Source organism: Carlito syrichta, unplaced genomic scaffold (genome assembly GCF_000164805.1).
Source record: "Carlito syrichta isolate Samal-C Ts95f unplaced genomic scaffold, Tarsius_syrichta-2.0.1 Scaffold273707, whole genome shotgun sequence".
Lineage (NCBI taxonomy): Eukaryota > Metazoa > Chordata > Mammalia > Primates > Tarsiidae > Carlito > Carlito syrichta.
The window spans coordinates 129,371-151,193 of NW_007217803.1; the positions used below are offsets into that span (position 1 = coordinate 129,371).

The 21,823-nt window shown below is 39.7% G+C and overlaps 1 protein-coding gene across 1 annotated transcript in view; it reads right to left on the reverse strand.

Moving 5' to 3' along the window:
- MAP3K21 (mitogen-activated protein kinase kinase kinase 21) overlaps window positions 1-21,823 on the reverse strand; it is a 46,933-nt gene that overhangs the window by 23,238 nt on the left and 1,872 nt on the right. Inside the window, exons 2-4 of the mRNA XM_008052368.2 lie at window positions 18,872-19,020; window positions 16,134-16,309; window positions 6,968-7,208 (exon numbers count right to left, since the gene is read on the reverse strand). Of these exons, the coding sequence (XP_008050559.1) occupies window positions 6,968-7,208; window positions 16,134-16,309; window positions 18,872-19,020 (566 nt within the window). The remainder of the gene's footprint in view (window positions 1-6,967; window positions 7,209-16,133; window positions 16,310-18,871; window positions 19,021-21,823) is intronic.

Here is a 21,823-nt window from a genome sequence, read left to right on the forward strand (position 1 = left end):
ACCATTCTACTCTCTAACTCCATGAGAGTCACTTTCTTAGCCTTCACATATGAATGAGAATATATGCAATATATCTTTCTGTGCCTGGCTTGTGTCACTTAACATAATGACCTCCAGTTCCATCCACATGGCTACAAATGAAAAGGATTTCGTTCTTTCTTTATGGCTGAATACTATTCCATTAGGTATATACATCACATTTTCATTATCCATTCCCCTTTCACCATATACAAAAATCAACTCAAAATGAATTAAAGACTTAAATGTAAGGCCTGAAACTATGAAACTTCTAAAGTAAATTGTTGAGGAAATGCTGTACGACATTGGCCTATAGCATTTAAAACCCAAAGCATTCTGGAGTAAGACCACAAAAGCGTAAGCACCAAAAGTAAAAATCTACAAATGGGATGACAACTAGCTGAAAAGTGTTTGCACAGCAAAGAAAACGATCAATTAAGGGAAGAGGCAACCTACAGAATGAGAGAAAATACGACAAACTATCCAGCTGACAAGGGATTAACATATATAAGGAACTCGACTCAATAGCGGAAAAACCTAATAATCTGATTTTAAAGATGGGCAAAAGACCCGAAGAGTAATTTCTCAAAAGAAGACATACAAGTGGCCAATGGGTTTATTAAAAATGCTCAATATCACTGATCATCAAGGAAATGCAAATCAAAACCACAACAAGATATCATCTCACCCCAGCTGGAATGGCTATTAACAAAAACGCAAAAAAAAAAAAAAGTGCATTTTTAAAACACATGACTAACCATGTCATTCCTCTGCTTAAAATCCTTCAAAGACTTCTCATTATCGTCAAGTTACAGATTAAAATTGTAACAACCTCTGTGAGCCCCTACAAATCAAAGTCCAGGATTTTTCTGTTCTAGCCTCATCTTGTCCCATTCTCTCCTCACCCATCACGGTCTAAACCAGGGTCCAGCACACTTTTTCTGTGAAGTGCCACATTTTAGCCTCTGTGAGCCACATGGTCTCTGCCTCAACTACTCAAATCTGCCGATGTAACGAGAAAGCGGCCATGGACAACACATGAACGAATGCGTTCCTGTAAAGCTTTCTGACAGATATTAAAATTTAAGTCTCATCGAAGGTCAAAAGTCATGAAATATTATTGCTTGGATTTTTTTTTCCAAGTATTTAAAAGTGTAAAAACAATTCTGAGCTCATGGGCTGTACAAAACAGGCAGTGGCCGGATTGGGCCCATGAGGCATTATTTGCTGACCCCTTGTCAAACTACTTGGGATTTTTTTTCCAATTCTTGGAAGAAACCGAACTTTCCTTCATGTACTTTCTGCATGTTCTCTTCCTTCCTTCTGTATATTTGGTAAATTCCTACATCAAGTCTCGATTTAAATGGTACTTCTTTAGAAAGCCTTTTATGATTGCCTCACACCAGCTTACATCTCTGAACTATCATATGACTGTCATATGACTTTTCCCTCAGAGTAGTTAATAATTATAGCAAGTAAGCAAGTACTTGCTATAATTATTAACTTAAGGTCCGTCCCCTCCTCCAAAGTAGTGTAAGCTGTATATGGGCACAGACCATGGCAGTTTCCCTCACTCCAAACCAGCATTGTACATTTTTCTTTTTTTTTTGAGTTGGAGTCTCACTCTGTCGCCCAGACTGGAGTGCAGTGGCCGCTCCCAGCCACCACAGCCTCGACCTGCTGGGCTCCAGCGAGCCTTCCGCCTCGGCCTTCCGAGTAGCCGGAACTACAGGCATGCACTACCACGCCCGGCTGATTTTTGATTTATTGTAGAGATGAGGTCTCGCTGCCCAGGCGGGCCTCGAACCCGCGGGCTCAGGTCATCCACTCACCTCAGCCTCCCAAAGGTGCGGGATTACAGGCTGAGCCACCAAGCCCGGCTATACCTTGTACATTAAAGGTGCTTAGGAAACTCTGCCGAATGAGTATTTTTCTGTTAAAACTGTAAGTAAATGAGTGCAGAGAGCATACGTATTTTATCATGAAGCCCTAATACTTAGCGCATAGTAGATCCTCAAGTGTTTGTTGAATGAGAAAGTTATGCAAGGTTTATTAACAGGATCAAACTAATGCTTAAGGCGAAATGTTGAGAAATATATGAGGGGGGGTTAGGAAGACAAAGCAAATGGAAACAGAGTACCAGATAGGAGGCTTTATTCATTTGCCAAATAAGAAATTATGAAACATTAGGCCAGGACAGAGTAGTTTAAGTACGGGAAAGAAAGAGCCGGGCTCAGTGGCTCAGCCTATAATCCCGTGCCTTGGGAGGCTGAGGTGAGTGAATTGCCTGAGCCCATAGGTTCGAGACCTGCCTGGGCAACTTGGTGAGACCTCATCTCTACAATAAATCAAAAAATCAGCCGGGCGTGGTAGCGCCCGCCTGTAATTCTGGCTACTCAGAAGGCTGAGGCGGAAGGATCGCCGGAGCCCAGCAGGCGAGGCTGCGGTGGCCGGGAGCAGCCACTGCACTCCAGTCAGGGCGACAAAGTGAGACTCCAACTCAAAAAAAAAAAAAAAGAAAGAAAGTATACAAGAAAAGTGTTCAGTAGGACATGATAACTGATTGGATTAGGTGGTGGGGGAAGGGAGTGAAAACAGAGGATAAGAAAGAAATATTCTCACCCCTAGGTAGGAGACTCTTTATTTCAGACTTAACTGGTTTACAGAGGTTCAACTAGCCACATGATTGTTGTAGCACTTTAGAAGCAAATTCTGTGAACTTTTACAGTAGGGGAAGCCCTCTGGTCTGCAGCAGAAGACAGGCCAAAAACCAGATCACAGGATTTGAATGATAAATTATTTGGAACAAATAATGGGACAAGAGATATTAAGTATAGGTCAAATAACCAGCATGGAACATGTGGAAAGCCAAGAATACTTCAGACTTAGAGTGTTTCAGAAAATGCCCAAATACTTTCTTGAAACTACAAAAATACCTATGGAAACTCTTGGACATTGGTCTAAGTAGAGAATTTATGACTGAGATCTCCAAAGCACAGGCAACAAAATCAAAAATAGACAAATGGGACTCAATTAAACTAAAAAGCTCCTGCACAGCCAAAGAAATAACAGAGTAAAGAAACAACCTGTTGAATGGGAGAAAATATCTGTGGACTATTCATCTGACAGGCGACTAACATTAGAATATACAAGGAACTCAAGCAACTCAACAGGAAAACCACAACAACAAATAATTCCATTAAAAAGGAGGCAAAGGACATGAGTAGACATTTCTCAAAAGAAGACATACAAATGGCCCACAGAAAACTACATGACTGATCATCAGAAAAAAGCAAATCAAAACCACGAGATATCATCTCACCCCAGTCAGAACGGCTATTATTAAAAAGACAAAAAGTAACGTTAGCAAGGATGTGAAGAAGTCTTATAAATACCGTTAGTAGGAATGGAAACTAACACAGCCATTACAGAGATTTCTCAAAAAGCTAAAAATAGAATTACCATTAAATCTAGCAATCCCTCTACTGTATCCACCCAAACAAAAAGAAGTCAATATATCAAAGGAATAACCTGCCACTCGCATGTTTATTACAGCACTATTCACAATAGCAAAGATGAGGAATCAAATTAAGTGCCCATCAAAGACACAACGGACAAATGGATAAAGAAAATGCAGCATACATACACAGTGGAATACTAACAGAGCCATAAAAAAAAAAACAGATGGAATTATGTCATCTGTGGCAACATAGGTTGAACTGGAGGTCATTACTGTAACTGAAATAAGCCAGGCACAAAAAGACAAATATCACATGTTCTCACTGATATGTGCCAGCTAAAAACTCTGATCACATGCAGGGAGAGTGGAAAAACAGAAAAGAGACCGGGAAGGGCGAGTGGGGAGAGAAAATTCTACCTTCTACTTTAACAGGCCCAGAAAATTTTTTATCTCCCATTATCATGCAATATTTATCATTCTGTGCCTGACTTATTTCACTTAACATAATGTCCTCCAGGTTCATCCATGTTGCCCCCAAAAAGATTTCATTCTTTTTTTATGGCTGAATACTATCCCATTGTGTACATACACAACATTTTCTTAACCATTTGTCAGCTTGATGGACATTTAGGCTGATTCCACATTTTGGCTACTGTGAATAGTGCTACAATAACCATGGGGGTACAGGTATCCCTTTCACTTACTGATTTTCTTTTCTTTGGATACATACCCAGTAATGAGATTGCTGGATCATTTGGTAGTTCTGTTTTTAGTTTTTGGAGATACCTCCATATTGTCTTTCACAATGGCTATACTAATTTACATTCCCATGAACGGTGAATAAGAGTCGTCTATGCTCTCCATCCTCGTCTGTAATTTTGATACTAATCATTCTGTCTAGGGTGAGATATAACTCCTTGTGGTTTTAGTTTACATTTCCCAGATGATTAGTGAGAGTGAGTATTTTTTCATACACCCGTTGGCACCTTGTATGTCTTCTTTTGAGAAATGTCTGTTAAGACTCTTTGCCCATTTTTCAGTAAGACTTTTGTTGCTGACTTCCTTGTGTAATCTGCATATTAGTCCCTTGTAGAATGAATAGTTTGCAAGTATTTCCCCTCTTTCTACAGGCTGTCTCTTCCCTTTGTTGATGGTTTCCTTTGCTGCACAGAAGCTTTTCAGTTTAATGCAATTTCACTTGTTTATTTTTGGTTTTGCTGCCTGCATTTTTGAAGTCTTGGTCAGAAAATTTTTGCCTAGACCAATGCCCTAAAGTGTTTCTGCTGCTAAACAGTACTAAAATTTGATGACTCAAAGAATTTTCTAGAACATAACACTGAAAACAACTCCCATAAATGTAAAGTCTAAATATCTCTATTTCAATAACTCTCTTCTGCACTAAAAGAAAATTCCTTAAAGAAAAAAATAATTATTTTTATAGTTGTCGCTTCCATTTCTGGATATCGTGTGTGTGTGTGTGTGTGTGTGTGTGCGTGCGTGCGTGCGTGTGTGTGTGTGTTAGTTAGAGCTGGGGGACCCTAAAGAAAAAGTTTCCATTTTGGTAGCAGTATACAACAATGTATCGCCATCTTGTGGGTAGAAGAGGTAACTGTCATGCTACATTCCAGAAACCAAATTTCATTCCTTCATAATGCATTAGGATTTTCACAGATTTCCTGATTATATTTTAGCTGGACTCTTTTATTAAGGGCCACAAAGTAAATAAATGCATAACTAAAATGTCTCCTCTATTCTCAAGAAGAGAAATGTTAAATAGTACAATCCAATAATTTTTTTTTAAATCTGGCAAAAATAGTTAAATACACTCAAGGTATTAGCCAAGGAACATTTGGGAAGAAATACAAGAATGAAAGTTTGGCCTCAGGAATCCTAAGCTACTGTGTTTCATCACTCCACCATTGAAGGGTTAAGAGTAACTGGAATGAGTTGACTTTTTTTCTTCCGAGTGCATTTCCCTTTTCATCAGATTCATATTCCTTGCCACCTCCCCCAAAATTTGCCGAGGGAAACAATAAGCATTAATTACTCTGACAAAATCAAAACACAGAGAAAAGGAAGCTGATATAGCTGAGAACTGGAGAAGAAAATTCACAACTAGTGCCACTCTGAATTTTTCTATCGTTTATGCTTGAAAACAGAAGCTTTATCACAGATCAAATAGTCTATTTTAAAATGATGGCTAACTGACATACAAGACAATCCAATGAGTGATCCACCCAGCAACACCCTGGCTCAGGAGAGAATCTGGAAAAGAACGTCCCCCCCCAGAGAGGTTGAAAGTAAAAAGCATAAGGATCCATAGTCTAGTCTCACTTCATCAAACCAAATATATACTGGATACATATTTAGTGTATTGTATATTGACTATAAACATATAACCACATGCTATATAACACATGTCATAACTACCACATATGAGCAATGTTCAGATCAATTGGGGATATCTGCAATAACCTAAAAAGCCAGCGTATGCTGTCAAGCTTCTAGTATTTTGTAATCAGTGTTTCACAAGACAATTTATACATACTTGATATAAAAGAAAATGGTTGTTATTGCTATTTAAATCAAATTTCCATGCCATTAACAAACATCTTAGGAAAATACCAGAAATCATAAGAAGCACTGTAATATGTAATGCTCAGATACAAAAATAGAGAGCTATAGAGAGATAGAGATGCTTAATACACATTTCACAAAAGTGCTGTCTGCTCTTGCTCTGTCACTAGCCTACCCTACCACTAAAAAGAATCACAAAATACAGTGAGGGTGATTGGTTTTTCCTTAAAGCAAGTATAAATATGCAATGTTAAAGAACTTTATTTAGTGAATTAATATATGTTTTCTATTTTGGTTGGCTTTTCCTCACACATTATCAAAAGGATTCAGTCATCCTTTTATGTCCATGTCATGATGTTTTTCAAGACTCCCCTAGGCTTACTGGTTTATTTTTGTACCTGAAGAATGTTAAACCCTTAGATGAAAATAGGAGCATAACTGAAGTACTTGATGTATTCTGTTGAAGGTGTTCACAACAGTATCAGTGACTCCAGTGAACTCAGATACCAGAGACATTACAAATCCTTGTGGAAGCAATGCACTTAATGATAAAATATCAACAGTTTTGTCATCTTGGACTTTCCCAGTGCCACAAAATGTGGTTCAGTGCAATTAACTAAAAAAGAAGTTGTGCTTTGATTTCAAAAGGAGTAAATCAACTAATCCATTTGTATGGAAGTGAGCTGCAAGTTAAACACTTGCATGCCGTGACCAGCAATGTCCTACTTATGCTGCTTTCTACATGAAAGCTCACTTGGCACCTACCGCATCAGGACCTTGAATTTAAGCCAGTGACTGAAGTTACTTTATCATTCCCTGTTTTACCATCTTTCCCAGTGCTCGTGAAACAAAAAGGCTGATGAAAAGGATGACACACAAAAACCTTTATCAAACATGAACACAAAACCATACCCGAAGGTAGACTGATGCGACGTCCATCTTTGAGCTTTAAACGACTTCTCTTGAACTTGCCCTTCCTCTTCTTTACCTTGGGCTTCTCCTGGTTCAACTGGAATATCAAAATGTTCAGCTCTCGCTCTAGCACGTCGATCTCCCGTTCTGCCAGCTGCTGCTCACGCCGCTTCAGCAATTCTTCCTGAGACTTCTGCTGCAGGGCCGCCCGGGTCAGCTCCTCTTCCCGAGATCGCAGTTCCTATGAGAGATCCACGTGTCAGTCTATGCAGGAGGAATGACAGCTCAGGTCTGTTCCCCAATATCTACATCACCTCAGTCACTGAATTCCCGCACACAGAGAGACACTGAAACCCTCTCTTTGCCTGTTCAAGCCCTTGGTCAACTCAGGTCCTCACAGGATGTTTGGAGCTAAGACCTTTGCAGCATTCCTACTAACTTACAGGAAAATCTAAGCCTTTGCACAGGCTCCATTCCTCTTTGTTAGTTTTTGGAATCTAAGAGAGGCAGCATACATTTTTGACACATCTCTCTCTCTCCATCTCTTATCTTGATAATCACCAGACACATAAAATGTACATTAACACACAGCAAAAAAGCACAGATGTGAATGACCCTTTTAAAATAACACCAAAAACTAAAGCTCGATTAACGGAAGGATAATTATTCTAGTTACAAAGAACAGCAGTTCAGACTTCTTTACAGAGAGACTTGCTTAAGGTATTTATGAGTTTGCTTTGAGAATAGAACACCTTGGTGGAGAGATTAAAAGAGAAGACAAAACCAACATGTTTAGAAGTCTGCTGAAGGCTTGATGGAAATGAAAATAAGACATCTCTAAAATTATAAGCCAAAGGAAAATATATTCATACACAAAGAACTTTTCAGGATCCCAGTGACAAATGGAAAGTATCTCTTCATAACAGATCTCATAGTTAGCTAATAAACGTTCCTCTGTCATGATACCTATTGATTAAAGTTTAACTTCCTTTTGGTTTTGGTTTTTTAATTATGGAACTTCAGAGAAATAGAGAATGTATGAAGTCAAAAACACTTTCATTCCTATTAGAAGAAAATTATCCAACAGTAAAATTGAGAATGCCACAAAGTTTTAAAACCATATCCTCATTTTTATGTCATTTATACAAAGTATTCTACTATTTACCAGATAGAAATATTCCTTGTAGTGCTGAACCACTTTCTATTCTAAATGACCCTGCTGTGACATCAAGCACTCAAACAGAAATCAAGGCATTTGCAAGCTGTTATTCATACTGCTCCAAACTGAATCTTAGAATACCCTAACACTACAATCTTTACCAGAAACTGCAATTGCTTTCTCAGGTAGAGGCTTGGCAGTTGTGAGTATTGTGCAAACACTTCCTACTTTACATAGCAGGCCACACTTAAGGAGACCCACCCCCAAGAGGGCAGAACCCTGAGGAAACACCATCATCTAGGGGCTCCTGGAGGAATCTAGAGCCAAACCATGGGACAAGAATGCCAATTCAAATATACTAATCCCTTGGACCTTTTACAGATGAACTCAAAGAGTGATTTGCGCCTATTTGTGAGGAAGATAAATACAGAAGACCATCCTCCCTCAAAAAAAGTAGAGCAATGTCAAGAAGAGACTGGGGAGTGCTAATAACAAAAAAATTTATTTATTCAGATCCAACTAATTCAGAATGTATGGTAATTCTGCCAAACCAAACTGAAATTTACCTTTGAAACTTTCTTTACATTTATTTTTCCTAAACAAATTGCATAAACAATTGCGTATCACTGTAGGAGCAGTGATAAATTTTAGACCAAGAGATATCTGAATTACTTCAGCTAATATGTATTAGTTGATTCTTATTTATTCTAGAGCAGACGGGTATTTCTTCATTACACTATGTCAGATATAAAGTACTATTTATTACGTGAAAAGAAAAGGAAAAAAGTTCCATGTTAAAAAAATCCCATAATCCATTTTTTAGCTGGTGACTTTTCTGCAATTAGTTTGTCGAAACTGAACATCTTACTGTAGTATATGTAGGGACAGAGGATAATTTCCAGTCAACTTCCAATGTCTAACTCATTACTGTCTACCTTTTGGTGAAGATATTGCCTTTCAGTGGTGTTGATATCAATACAATCAGTTATTGTTAAATGACATGTTAGGATAAAGAGATAAAGAGCAGCAAATCCAGTTAGGCTGTTGTTACCACTATAGTAACTGAATAAAACACATTTTTTAATTCCGGGCCCCAACCTAAAATCAGAATTTCCTTGCAACAACTTGATCAATTAAAAAAAAAAAAAATCACTTGCCTAAGAGTACAAAAGAGAAACAATAAGATTGAAGAGAAAGTAGCAAGAGTAATCTTCCTTCTTAACAAATTTTAAGACCTTCAAAAGTTTTTAAAAGGTTTGGGATGTTAGAACTCTTTTGAATACTTTGAAGCACACACATAAAGACATTCTTTTGGTTGATGAGATTACTAACAGTAATATTTGTTTAATTACTTGGCACAGACTACTTTAGTAATGGCAAATCCAGATTCCTGGCAGTGGATGTTAATCATTAACGACGGCATACCTCCACACAGTGGGTCAAAGACAGGTGCATGCACATAATGTACAAAGACAGACACACAGAGATAAGAAGCCAGGAATTTAGGGAGGACCCAGTATCTATGGAGGGTACAGTTTACTGAATAACACAGACCACAGCCAAGTTACTGACCATTAACTCCAAGTCTGACGCCTCCTACTTTCAGCAATCAGTGAACAAGAAAGGGAGATACGGCACGTACACTGTGCTTTCTACTCCACCAAAAAAGCAGCAAATAGAAACCTTTAAGCAAAAAACTCCAAAGTATCATATATCCTTTAATTGTAAATCAGAAGGCTCACAAGATACCATAAATGCTGCCTATCAAGAAACAATGCACAAAAGTCAAATAAAAAGGAAAAACAGATGCCACTACTGCACAAGATAGCTCAAAAATAAAAAGACCAAAGAAACTATTATAAACATCCAAATGGAGAAAGAGCTGACATGTACTCTTGAAGCATGCTTTTATTTTTACGCCACATGTAATTAAGAACTGCCTGTATCTTCCAGTTTCACAAATAATTATCAATTATTAAAAATAATTAAATAAAATAGGTTACATCAATAGCAGTTCATTGTTAATTATATCACTTCCAAATTTTAAGTTCTATGATCTGAATCTTTATTTTTTCTCAAAGTATTTTCCGCTCTTCAAAATCTTTTTCATTTTTGTGATTAAACATCTAATTCTAGAATTCCTGAAAACAATTTGGGAAAGTGCCTAAAAAAAAAAAAAAAAAAAAAAAAAAAAAGTCTTTTTCCTATCATTTTAAGTCAACAAAATGCACTAAAGTTCTAAGAACCATGTTAATGAAATCGTTAGTAGTAATCCTTCACAGAACTGTAGGACTTAAGATATAATCCAGCCAACAGTGTTCTAGCAGGACTCTTCAGAGTCTGGTTTCCCAGGTCTAAACTCACAAAATACTTAAAAGTCTAAGGGAGGGAGTGAATTATCTATGTGTCAACTTCTTTTAAAAAATGACTTGAGCAGCTTACATTTTTCTCTCATTATTTTTAATCATTTTAAGTTATAAAATATTTAATGCACTACAATTAGAGAGAAAGACAAGTACCCATGCACTCAACACCACGATTTAATAGATGTAAAATTTTTACGATATCTATCTCAGGTCTGTTAAAGCTGCTGTTCTTAAGTTGGTGAGCACCTTTCCCAATCTATACTGCTAGCCTTTTTATACATGAGTAGTATTGTTTTGTTTTTACATAAATGGTATATACTGTACCTGTTCTTCTGCAACTCAATTTTTTCTACCCAATATTATGTTTAGATTTACTCACACTGGAACGTGTTGCTAGAGTTCATTATTAACTTACAACGGGTCTTCAGATAGCATCACTTCATTCAATGGTGTTTTGTTTTAATGTTGACGAGGGAAAAAAATATCACTTTGGGGCCAGGGCAACTGTCTGCGTGGAGTTTGCATGTTCCACCCATGTCTGAGTGGGTTTTTCAAGGTACTCTGGCTTTCTCTCACATCTCAGAAATGTACAGGTGTGTCTAAATGGTCCTAGCGTGAGTGAGTGTGGGTGTGTGCATGAGCGGTCCTGTGATGAGATGTCCTGTCCAGGACCTGTGCCCTGCACTGCCAGATAGGCTCTAGCCATCTGTGACTCTGAACTGGAATAAGTGGGTAAATAATTATCTTACTTCTTAAAAAATCTTCCTTAAAAGCATGTATAGCTCACATTTATTTCAGTGTTTAACATTAGAAGTATTTGGAGTCCTTTTTAGAATTGTTTGGGGGTCCTTATTTAGAAGTTTGGTGATGTTTTTGTGACCAGAAATATGCCCTAGGAACTTAACTCTTGTTTCTATCAACCAGCCTGTGGTAAAACTGGTTTTGTTATACATGATTTCACTTAAAATCAGTTTCCAAGAACCTATCAAAGATATTAGCAAGGGCTTACTCTACTGCACCGATTTCCATTGTATGACTATACAATTGTTTAGGCAACTGCTCCTCTGTTAATGGATGTTGAGGTAGTTTCCAGCTTTTTACTATTACAAATGATGCTGACACAAGCAACGCTGAGCTGTTTCCCCGTGTACATGTGTGAAAGTTTCTCAAGAATCTATAGTAAGAAGTTTGGCCAGGCTCAGTGGCTCAGCCTGTCCAGGACCTGTGCCCTGCACTGCCTCCCAGAGCTTTGAGAGGCCGAGGTGAGAGGACTGACTGAGCCCACGGGTTCGAGACCCGCCTGGGCAACTTGTTGTGACCTCATCTCTATGATAAATCAAAAATTAGCTGGGCATGGTAGTGTGCGCCTGTAGTTCCAGCTACTTGGAAGGCTGAGGCAGAAGGATTGCCGGAGCTCAGCAGGTCGAGGCTGCGGTGGCCGGGAGCGACCACTGCACTCCAGTCCGGGTGACAAAGTGAGACTCCAACTCAAAAAAAAAAAAAAAAAAAGAAGTTTCACAGCTGAGTTGCACACCTCTTTTATGGCATAAGATTCTTAACAGGATTCATAGCTTATATATACTTTAAAATGACAATAATTGCTAATATCTCTCAACTATCAAAACACATATTAGGAGCATACTAGCATGGTATAGGTTTATCTGATGTATTTATTTAATGCCTGCCATGTGCCAAGTACTGTGTTTAATGGTGCAGATGCAAATGAACAAGAAGGTAACAGCATAGTTCACGAATTCATTATCTAACAGAAAAGGCAGTCCAAGAACAATTAAACAAGCAAATGATAATAAAGGATGATTTCCTGCCATGATAAGGGAAGTAGAGCTACTGTAACAGCCCACAGTTTATCTGGGGCTGTAGAAGAAGGAAGAGAGCTTTCAGGAACTGAGAAAAAAAGGGCCACCACTCATGAGGTGAAGACAGAAGCTAGGATGGGAACATGGTTCTCAACAGAGGAAAGACACGTGCAGAGGCTGCAGGTCAGGAACATGGCATCAGAGGAACTGAGAAACTCAATGTGGCTTGGACAGAGGCCGTGGAAAAGTAGGCTGTATATGTAAGGAGAAAAAATGTGGATATGGAAAAGGAGCTGGCTGTGGAAGGAAGGCTGAGCACACCTCATTATAGAAGGAGGAGGGGACAGATTAAGGCAGCAAGGTTGGGTGCAGAACACCCAGTCAAGACAAGGCGGTGGCAGTGCTGGTGATGGGTGGGGGCAGCAGGGATTAGGGTTGGGGACTGTCACTGACAGTCACACAGGAGACCACAGGTAAGACCGTTACAGACCCTTGAGGCTGGGCACCCGGGAGAACAGGGATCCCATCACCACAAATAAGGAGGAGGACAGGGTATGGCAGAGGGGGAGTAGGAGGAGGTTCTGCCTCCATGTCTGACTTGCAAGTGTCACCAAGATGCGACATCAAACCCTTTTGAAGAACTCATCCGAAAGGAAAAAAGCAAACAGCCTCTTTAGAAAGTGGGCAAAAGATAAGAATAGACACTTCCCAAGAGAAGATATGCTGGCAGCCAACAGACACACGAAAAAGCGCTCGGCCTCACACATCATCAGAGAAATGAGAAATGCAAATCAAAACCACACCGAGACACCACCTAACCCCTGTGAGAACGGCCATCAGTAATAAGACAACAGATGCTGGCGAGGATGTGAAGAAAAAGGAACGCTTCTACACGACTGGTGGGAATGCAAATGAGTGCAACCTCTTTGGAAGACAATGGGGCGATTTCTGAAAGAACTAGAAATTGACCTTCCATATGACCCAGCAATTCCCTTATTGGAATATACCCAGAGGAACTCAAATTATTCTACAGAAAAGATACCTACACACACAGATTTGTTGCAGCTCTGTTCACAATAACAAAAACATGGCACCAACCGTGTTGCCCTTCGAAGCTGGACTATCGGATAAAAAAAAGGTGGCACATATACACAATGGAACATTATGCAGCCATAAAGAAGGACAAACATATGGACTTGGCAGCAACGTGGATGGACCTGGAGTCGGTCACACTCAGTGCTCTCTCACAGGAGCAAAGAACAGAGTTTCTCGTGTTCTCACTCACCAACGGACCTTGAACGATTATAATGCTATAAGAAAGCAATCAGCAGTAGGGGAAAACTGTCAGGGGAGAGGGGTGGAATTGGCAGTTGAGGAACACTTCCAGGGGAGGGAGGGGTATAGCTCATCCACAGGGGTAGCTGCATGACCAATGTTTATATACCTAACCCTGCACTGCACCCCACATCTTTATAATAAAAATTAAATGAATACATTTTTTAAAAGGGGGGAAAAAAACAACTTGTCAACAAGGTCCAAATCCCTAGCCTGGCATTCACGGGTACAAACTGCCCTATCCATCTTGTATTAATTTCCAACTTAGCATGATAACAGAAGCAAGCTATGTAAGGACAGAATCTGGGCATGTGATGTCTTGGTCTCATGCCCAGTGTCATATACAGTAGCTCAGGAAATGATGAGGCACATAGATATTGAAACCACAACTTTTTTTTTTTTAAGTTGATTACAATATTTTATTATTTTTATTTTTTTATCCGTATTTTTATTATGATATTGTGGGGTACCGTTAAGGGTCAGGTATACAAATATGCTTCGTTCAGGCCCCCTTGTTGATAAGAGGTGTCTCCCCATCCCCAGACAGATATTGACTACCATTAATCCCATCTCCCTTCCCCTCCCCCCATAGTTTCCCACCACTGTCAGTCATTTTCTTATAGTATTATGTTGGATGTTCAAGGTCCACTATATGAGTGAGAACATGCGATACTCAGATCTTTGTTTCGGTGAGAGATCACTCAGTATTATAGACTCTAGTTCCATCCAGGTTGCTGCAAAATTCATGATTTTGTTCTTTTTTATGGCTGTGTAGTATTCCATCGTGTATATGTACCACATTTTTTTAATCCAGTCCTCTTTTGATGGACAGCATGGTTGCTTCCAGGTTCTTGCTATTGTGAACAATGCTGCTATAAACATACGTGTACAGGTATCTTTTTTATAGAATGATTTGAGTTCTTCAGGGTATATTCCCAGTAGGGGGATTGTGGGGTCATATGGGAGGTCAATATTTAGAGCTTTTAGGAATCGCCATACTGTTTTCCACAGAGGTTGTACTAGTTTGCACTCCCACCAACAGTGTAGAAGTGTTCCCTTTCGCCACACCCTCTCCAGCAACTGTTATTTTTTGAGTTATTGATAACTGCCATTCTGACTGGAGTTAGGTATCTCAGTGTGGTTTTGATTTGCATCTCCCTGATGATTAGTGAGGTTGAACATTTCTTCATGTGTCTGTTGGCTGCTCGGATGTCTACCTTTGAGAAGTGTCTGTTCATATCTTTTGCCCTAAACCACAACTTTTTATTCGCTCTTTGTCTTTTCCTCTGGATGTAGGCTGGCTATTGGCCTTCAGTGTTACGGTCACTACGAAAGTCTAGAGACACAATGAAGAACTCTACTACACAAGTCAAGGTAACTTTAACATGGGAAGATGACTCTAAGCTATATCATAATTCCATGCCTCACTGTGATACATTGGAATAAACAAATGGACACGATTTAAGCTAAGCAATATCCCCTACTTAAAGAGAATTCTACTATTTTAGCATCACAAGTGTATAAGATATAAAAATTCCTTCCCAGAAGATTACACGACTTTATAAAGAGTTATCAATAACTTACAATGTTGTACTACAAAAACATTTTAAAAAATAAATACTAGCACTGTCGCACAAAACCATGTCTTGAATTTGGGGTTCTTCAGCGTCATCTAATAGCACCTGACACCATTCAAGAGAGACTCTGCTACTCAACTCACTTGCCAGCTCGTCTGCCTTCCAATTAGAGGTGTTTTTACTTTTCAAAATTTCACACTGTTATGTGGTAGCAAAACTGCAGCTTCTGTATGTTTAACATACAGGCTTATTTGTTTCCTTCTGAAAACATAAACGCTAAGCACAGCTGAACTCATGAAGTTAAAGTGTTCAACATTTGCATTTTCCTGGTTTCTCCAACAAAGCAATGGCCTTGGAAATAAGAGAGTGTGAACAGAGGAGAACTAGCACCAAAGAGGCTTTAAAAGATGTAACCAAAAACAACATGTAGATCATGTATACATTAAATGGACCAAGTATTATATGATATTTAAAAATTGTTAATTTTCTACATACTAATGGCAAAAACACTATTTTTAAAAATTCTTACCAGTGAGAGATGCATATTGGATAAAAATGACACAAATTTAGGATTTAAAATACTCTGGTTAAAAAATGATAATGGGGAAGAGAGATGAATAAAACAATAAAATAATGGCAATTATTGAACCTGGTTAATGCATACAAAGGGTTCACCATGCTATTCTCTCTCTCTCTCTCCATATATATATATATTTTTTTTTTTTTAATTTCCCTAATAAAAGAGATATTTCCCCATTTTGAGTATACTTGTTTATTTTATTTTTAACCTGAAAGAAAGCAAGAATCAATAAATACCGATATTTGAAAATATTTAAGAATAACAAAGAGCAGTTCTTGCTTTATACTCTTCATTAGATGTGAGTACATTACACAATTAAGAATCTCTCTTACCTTTTCCTTTGTTCTCAGCTCATCAAACATGTGTTGAATTTCCAGTTTCCAGTCATCTTGCATGGAATGAAAGGATTCTTGAGGCATCTCAGTCATCACTGCCCCTTCAATAGCAGTCAGCTGTTCAAGAATTAAAGCAAATGATGGCCGAATATGAGGATCTTGCTCCCAGCATTCTAAAATAAACAAGAACCACATTAATTCCACTTCTCAGCACTGTTCAGATTCCATCTAAGACATCAGAGCTGCTAAGAAATATTTTAACTTGCATTTCTTTCGATGTAACATTTGTCATTCAAAACCAGAAGCCTATGTTTATAGAGCCTATTCCTGAAGAGTTTAAGAATCTACTGATGGCCAGGCATGGTTGCTTACGCCTATAATCCCAGCACTTTGGGAGGCTGAGATGAGAGGATTGCCTGAGCTCACGGGTTCAAGACCAGCCTAGGCAACTTGGTGAGACCTCATCTCTACAATAAATAAAAAAATTAGCCAGGCATGGTAGTGCACACCTGTAGTTGCAACTACTTGGAAGGCTGAGGTGGAAGGATCGCCTGAGCCCAGCAGGTCGAGGCTGTGGTGGCCGTGAGGGTGCCACTGCACTCCAGCCTGGGTCACAGAGTGAGACTCCAACTCAAAAAAAAAAAAAAAGAATCTATTGATAATATTCTGAATAATTTTACAGTGTCCATGTCTGATATAATTTGGATGTTTGTTCCTTCCAAATCTCCTGTTGAAGTTTGAGGCTCAATGTTGAAAGCAGGTGGCTCAGCCTGCAATCCCGCACCTTTGGGAGGCTGAGGTGAGTGGATTGCCTGAGCCCGCGGGTTCGAGACCCGCCTGGGCAGCGAGACCTCATCTCTACAATAAAATCAAAAAATCAGGCGGGCATGGTAGCACGCGCCTGTAATTCCGGCTTCTTGGAAGGCTGAGGCGGAAGGATCGCCGGAGCCTAGCAGGTGGAGGCTGCGGTGACCGGGAGCGGCCACTGCACTCCGATCTGGGTGACAGAGTGAGACTCCAACTCAAAAAAAAAAAAAGAAAGTAGAGCCTAGTGGGAGGTGTTTGGGTCATGGGGACAGATCCCTTATGAATGCTTGGTGCTGTTGGTATGGCAATGAGTGAGCTCTGAGTAAGTTCTTGTTCTACTAGTTCACTCCAGAGCTGGTTGTTTAAAAGAGACTGGCCTTGTTCCTTCTCTTTAGTCCCCTCTCTGGCCATGTGACCTGCTGGCTCCTTTTGCCTTCTGCCATGGGTAAAAAGGCTCCTGAGGCCTCATCCGAAGCTGAGCAGATGCCGGAGCCATGCAGAATGATGGGCCAATTAAACCTTTTTGCTTTCATGTTGCTCAGCCTCAGGTATGTCTTTACAGAAATGCAATACAAGGTCAGAGCCATGTATAATAATTACTATTAGATAAAGCTGTTGCTGTTGCTATCATTCCACATTTAACAGACAGAGGTGTGCTCTCCGTACCCTACCAACAACTCTGTGTTTCGGAGGCCTAAGCCGCTGAGGTCAGATGATTTCCTGACAGAAGCATAAACTCAACCCAAGAAAACCAAACTAAAATTTTATAATCACAAGATAAGTTCTAAGAAATAGTCTAATAATGAAGAGTTAGTTAACAATTTTAAACTAACTCTTAACTAACTGCTGTTTACCAAAAGAGTTAGTTAACAATTTCTAAAAGATAAGGAGCAAATACATAAGGCCATAGCCAAATCATGCCAGTTAGGGTTTAAAAACTTTTGGGGCATTAGGTAGAATTTAAAATAACACATCTGTGTGGTGGCTCACCCCTGAATCCCAGCACTTTGGGAGGCTGAGGCAGGAAGAGCTCTTGAGCCCAGGAGTTTGAGATCAGCCCTAGCAATGTAACGAGACCTTGTCTCTACAAAGAAACCAAAAAGTTAGCCAGGTGTGGTGGCAGGTGCCTGTAGTCCCAGCTACTGGGGAGGTTACTCAGGAGGATCACTCGAGACCAGGAGGTTGAGGCTGGGGTGAGCCGTGGTCGTGCCACTGCACCCAGCCTGGGCAACGGAATGAGATCCCAACCCAAAAAATGAAAATAAATAATTCAAAATAGCACATCTGGAGTCTATTCAATACTGTGTTTGAACTCTACTCATAAACTGGGTGAAAACTTTATTACTATTCAGTTGAGTTTTATACGTAAGTGAGGCACTGATAAACCTGGGTTGCTTTTAAGTTACTCGGTTCATCAAAACTCTATCTGATATTTTTTTTTTTTTGAGTTGGAGTCTCACTCTGTCGCCCAGACTGGAGTACAGTGGCTGCTCCCGGCCACCGCAGCCTCGACCTGCCGGGCTCCGGCGATCCTTCCGCCTCGGCCTTCCAAGTAGCTGGAATTACAGGCGTGCGCTACCATGCCCAGCTGATTTTTTGATTTATTGTGGAGATGAGGTCTCACTTCCCAGGCGGGTCTCGAACCTGAGGGCTCAGGCAATCCACTCACCTCAGCCTCCCAAAGGCGCAGGATTACAGGCTGAGCCACCGAGCCCGGCTTATCTGATACTTTAGATAAAGTCTAGGTTTCTACTTCTTAAAATACTGTGGTTACTTAAAAGTATTTGAAAATTAGAATCACTGAAATTGCCTTTTTTGCTTAAAAAAAAAGAGTGCTCTAATGAACAATTCTCTTTGCCCCAACACACACACACACACACACACACACACACACACACACACACACACACACACAGCAGCACAAATACCTTTCATGAGCTTGGCAAACGGCTCAGGGCAGGTGGATGGAATCGGCAAAGTGAGCTTATTGACCGCAACCCCGTAAGCCACAGCGAGGCCATCGATGCCCCGATAGGGGACTTCTCCCGTAAGCAGTTCCCACAGCAGCACTCCATAGCTGGAAAGCAAGGTTATCGTTATGTTCAATGAGCTAAAGGCATCTTTTCCTTATGACACGGCTGGTGGAATAAACACATCTGTTCTTTCATCTCGCTCCTAACGGGATCCTCTTTTCCAGCAAATTCCATAAATTGCTAACATCCCAAGGTGGGAGGGAGGCTCTTCCCATCCACAATTCAAACACATGCGAATACACTCCATCCCGGAAACCAAATACGCGTTCATTATAGCAATCAAAGTTACTTAATAAATAAGCTTAAGAGTAAGTAGTACATGACTCAGTTAAACAGGAACCAGAGGCAGGCTACACTTGAAGAGTAACATGGTTGTTTTGACGTTTCTCCTTCTATCTTATTTTTCCCACACTTACGTAAAGGCTCTTGAGGATGACTGGAACACTGAAAAGCCTAGCCCCACAGAAATCTCATGCTACGTACCACACGACTGAGACAGAATTGTGTTGATTAACTATCTTAAATAGGTTTTGGAAACGGCTTATCTTTCTGCATCTCCTTCATATGTTAGGAAACGTGTCAGTCAAATTGCCACCATCTTGCTCAACAGTAACAGACAAAAGGAGGCGAAATGAGCCTCCTTGCACTCACTTGCTGACTGGTCACATGTCTCTGTTTGGCAGTGGAGGAGGCTGAGGGGAAATGAGGGGGAAAAAAACCAAGAAACAATTGCAGCCGCTGCATTCTCTAAAGATCAGCGCACATGGTGCAGAATCCCTGAACCTGCTGCTTCGGTTCTTCAAAGGCAAATGCAGTCACAAACAAGAACAAAAAAATGCACAGGAGAGGATTTCTAAATAAATTTTTAAAATGAATCTGAAGGGCCAAACTTCATAACACATCTACACCACAGAATTTGGTAGCCCAAATTCAACTTAGTACACAAGGGCATGAGCCTCGTGCATTACCATATATTTATTCTCTTTTATTATATAGGTCAGTGCTTTAGTTTTCTTCTATTCTTCTTCAAGACGTAAGATTTATGCTAACATTATTCTTTGGTAATACATTAAAAAACCAGTCATTCCAGAGGATTCACTAACACAACAGCATATAAGAAACACTGTCTTACTTAAAGACAAAAAACTACATTATAGCTAGATAGGAGGAATAAGTTCCAGTGTTTTAGAGCTGCAGGATAACTGTAGTTAGCAATAATATGCTATATATTTTCAAGTAGCTAGAAGAAAAGACACTGAATGTTCTCCACATAAAAAAATTATAAATGCTTGAGATGGTAGACATGCTAATTACCCCAATCTGATCACTACACAATATATGCACCAAATTATCACTATGTATGCCATGAATATGTACAATTATTATGTGTCAATTAAAAATAAAAATATATTGTAAAATAAATTGTCATATTCAGTTTCTTTTAAAATTCTATTAATGTAACAATAACTAGTGAAGCCCTAGTTTCTTTCCTAATCTCTTAACGCTTCCATTAGCTTTAAGTCAGAAAAGTCGTTTGAAATTTAGAGGCTACCAAATTCTCATTCCTTATGTGTATTGCCTATATGGAACATTTAAGCACAGTGCTGAAGATAGCAGACAGAAAGAAGGTGGTATCGTTCGATCATCTCCTGGTCTTAAGGGAGGTGGGCATTTACATCACAAGCAGGATAGAAAAAGCCTGCTGAAGACCTGACTGGCGAAGGGTAGGAAATGCTGAACTCCAGGTCCAATGTCATCCCTGGAGATGGTAACTTTTCATTTAAGACTCCTCCGTGACTGCCTTACTGCATTACTGACTACATACTAAAAACATGCAGATAAAGAATGTGGAAAACAGCAGGATATGCCAAGCAAAGGAGCCTCCGGGATGCTCCAGCTGATGTTCTACTGGCCCTGTTCAGAGGTATGAGAGCCCTGAGGCCCCGAGGCCTCTGAAGAGGAAGAGTAACAGGGCGCCACTGAAAGGCAAGTGGATTCAGACTTGCATTTGAGCTTTGCTAGTATGACTACTCACTGGCTATGCCTCCATTCACAAGCCCTTAATGCCTATCTTCACAAATTGGAGGCCCAAACTTTACCTGTACATGGACCACTGATGGGCTTCATCCTGAATTGTACCCCACATCTTTAAAATTTAAAAAAGCTGATCTTCAGTTAACTCTCCTATAAAATAATGGTGATATCTGCTGTACCATCTTAAAACACCGTTCTAACTCTTAAAAATAGGACATATATAGAATGTAGCATTTGTCAATTATACAATGCTATAACTGTGCATTATTAAGTTGAAACCAATATTTTTCAAAGCTTCTCTGATTTTTTGATAATTTCATTGAATATTATTTTAAGGTTCATCAGAGGAGACACTTTCATAATTTCAAGAATAAGTAAACAACTCACATATTAATGAACAAAAATCACCTTAGAGAAGGGAACCAAAGGATTCTTAGAATAACTACATGAGTTCTCAGGAGAGGGCTTCATTATACTATCTTTTTTATTTTTATTTTTTATTTTTTGAGTTGGAGTCTCATTCGGTCACCCAGGCTGGAGTGCAGTGGCACTCATGGCCACCCCAGTATTGACCTGCTGGGCTCTGACAATCCTTCTGCCTCAGCCTTCCAAGTAGCTGGAACTATAGGCATGTGCTACCACGCCTGGCTAATTTTTGTTTTTTATTGTAGAGGCAAGATCTCACCAAGCTGCCCGGGTTGGTCTCAAGCCCGCGGGCTCAGGCAATCCACTCACCTTGGCCTCTCAAAGTGCTGGGATTACAGGCTGAGCCACTGAGCCTGGCTCATTTGTATTTTTTAAACTGGTCCTCAA